Below are 2,789 nucleotides of genomic sequence, written 5' to 3' on the forward strand. Positions count from 1 at the left end.
TCCCACTGGGTCATGATGTATAATCCTTTTATGTTGCTGGATTTGGCATGTTAGGATTCTGTTGAGGATTTTTGCACCTATATTTCTAAGGGATCATGGCTTGTCATTTTATTTTGGAATCTTTGGTTTTTGTTAGAGGATAATACTAGCCCATAGAATGAGTTTTAGAAGAATTTGTGAAGAATTAGTGTTAATTCTTCTGAAATGCTGGTTAAAATTTACCAATGAAGTCATTTTTTGATTATTAATTGAACCTCTTTATTTCTAAAAGGTCTGTTGAAACTTCTTGTTTCTTAAATCAATTTCAGTAGTTTGTATCTTTCTATAAATTGTCTTTTTTATCTTGGTTATCTAATTCATGGTTTCTCTTTCTGTGATTTTAGTTACCCATGGTCAACCATGGTCTGAAAATATTAAGTGGAAAGTTCCAGAAATAAATAATCCATAAGTTTTAAGTTGCATGCCATTCTGAGTCATGTGATGAAATATCTCACCATTCCACCTGGGATGTGAATCATCCCTTCTTCCAGCATGTCCACACTATATATATTGCCACTTGCCCATTCATCACTTAGTAGCCATCTCAGTTATCAGATCGACTGCCGTGGTATCACGGTGCTTGTTTTCAAGTCACCCTTATTTTATTTAATGACCCCAAATCACAAGAGGAGTGATGCTGGCAATTCAGATATGCCAAGGAGGAGCCATAAAGTGCTTCCTTTAACTGAAAATGAAAGTTCTCAACTTAATAAGGAAAGAAGAAAAATTTTATGCTGAGGTTGTTAAGATCTACAGTAAGAGTAAATCTTCTATCCATGAAATGGTAAAGAAGGAAAAAGAAATTTTTGCTAGTTAGCTAAGAGAGAGGAGGGAGGGAGAGAGAGGGAGAGATTGAGAGAGAGAAAGCTCATATTCATATAACTTTTATTACAGTACCTTGTTACAGTTCTATTATTATTTATTGTCATTAATCTCTTACTGTGCCCAAATTATAAATTAAAATTTATCATAGGTAAGTATACATAGGAAGAAACATTGTATATATATATAGGATTCAGTACTATCCACAATTTCAGGCATCCATTGGGGGTCTTGGAATGTATCCACCATGAATAAGGAGCTACTGCTGTAATTTGAATCTTCTTTCTTTTTTCTTAGTCTAGCTAAAGGTTTGTCAGCTTTGTTTGATATTTTCACATAACCAACTTGGGTTTATTTTCTCTCTTGTTTTTCTATTCTGTATTTCATTTATTTTTGCTTCAGTCTTTATTATTTCCTTCTTTCTGCTTGCATGAGTTTAGTTTGCTTTTCTTTTGCTAGTTTCTTGAGTTAGAAGGCTATGTTATTGAGTTCAGATCTTTCTACTCTTTTATGTAGGTATTTACAACTAAATTTACCTCCGAGCACTACAGACATTGCATCCCACAAGTTTTGGTAGGTCATGTTTTTGTTTTCATTCATCTAAAAAAAATTTTATAATTTCTCATCATTTTTTCTTTGACTCATTGGTTATTTTTAGAAGTGTGTTATTTTATTTCCATATATTTGTGAATTTCCTAAGTTTCTTTTTATTATTAAATTCTAATTTTATTCCATTTTGATTGAAGAACATACTTTGTATGATTTCAGTATTTTGAGATTTATTGAAACTTATTTTAGGGCTTGGAGAATGTTCCACGTGCACTTGGAAAGACTATGTGCTTTGCTGTTGTTAGGTGGTATGTTCTGTAGATACCTCTTAGATCTAGTTGGTTGATGATATTACTCGTCTTCTGTTTCCTTGTTGATCTAATTGTTTTCTCTGTTATTGAAAGTTGGGTATTGAAGTCTTCAACTATTATATTTGAATTGTGTATTTCTCCTAACGGTTGGGCCAATTATTACTTCATTTGGTGGCTCTGTTTTTAGGTGCACATATGTTTATAATTGTTACCTCTTCTTGGTGGATTGAGTCTATTATCATTTTAAATTATTCTTCTCTGTCTTTGGTAACACTTTTTATCTAGAAATCTATTTTGCTATTAATTTCACTACTACAGCTCTGTTTATTACTGTTTGCATAATATATCTATGTCATAAAGATATATCTATATCTGTTGCATATGAGATAATATAATGTGGAAACTCAAAATCAGATCACCTCTGCCACCGCCTCAAAGTTTGTTGTTGTCACTGTTTGTTTTCGTAGCTGTTTGTGGCTTTCCTGAACTAATTCTGTAGAGTCTGTATCTTTGTCATGTGAAGCCACTGAAATTTCTGCTTGGCTATCTTAGTGGTCAGCTAATGAATAGACAGAGGTTTTCTTAAATGCTGAGAACCAATAGTCTCTCAGGCTTTGCTGGGGGCCTCTGTGCTTGTGATGGGGCCTTCCTTCAGTGCCCAGACATGTACTTTACAACTCTGCCTTAGTGTTCACTTCCTGCCTGTGCAGAACTTCAAGGTCAGCCAGAGCTGAGAGCTTAAGGGCTTATCTGGTCTTTCTTGGGCATGTGCACAGCCCTATGTGTGTGTGTGGCTGTCTCCATCCCCAGGAACATGTCATGCCTTTTCGAAGTTCTCTATGACATTTTAATCTCCAACTTTGACTTTTAATTTTTTTTGGTTAGCTTCTTGTTTGCCCAACTGTTATCACCACCTCAGAAATCTGCAGTGTTAAATAATTGCTGCTGATTGTTTTTGACAAACACCCCAAGGACTATAAGGCTGTGAGCAAGGTGTGAGTCAGGTCAAGTTAATGTGATTGGGGGTTTTCAGGGAACTGCCAGACAGGTCAAAGAATGTCATTTCCT

At 34.8% G+C, this 2,789-nt stretch overlaps 1 protein-coding gene across 5 annotated transcripts in view; it reads left to right on the forward strand.

The window, feature by feature from the left end:
• Window positions 1-2,789, forward strand: part of DIS3L2 (DIS3 like 3'-5' exoribonuclease 2) — a 296,670-nt gene that overhangs the window by 145,268 nt on the left and 148,613 nt on the right. Inside the window, exon 10 of one of the 5 annotated variants that reach the window (XM_023525184.1) lies at window positions 1,378-1,434. The exons of the other annotated variants lie outside the window; for them this stretch is intronic. Within the exon in view, the coding sequence (XP_023380952.1) occupies window positions 1,378-1,434 (57 nt within the window). The remainder of the gene's footprint in view (window positions 1-1,377; window positions 1,435-2,789) is intronic. 5 annotated transcript variants of the gene reach the window in all.

Source organism: Pteropus vampyrus, unplaced genomic scaffold (assembly GCF_000151845.1).
Source record: "Pteropus vampyrus isolate Shadow unplaced genomic scaffold, Pvam_2.0 Scaffold539, whole genome shotgun sequence".
NCBI lineage: Eukaryota > Metazoa > Chordata > Mammalia > Chiroptera > Pteropodidae > Pteropus > Pteropus vampyrus.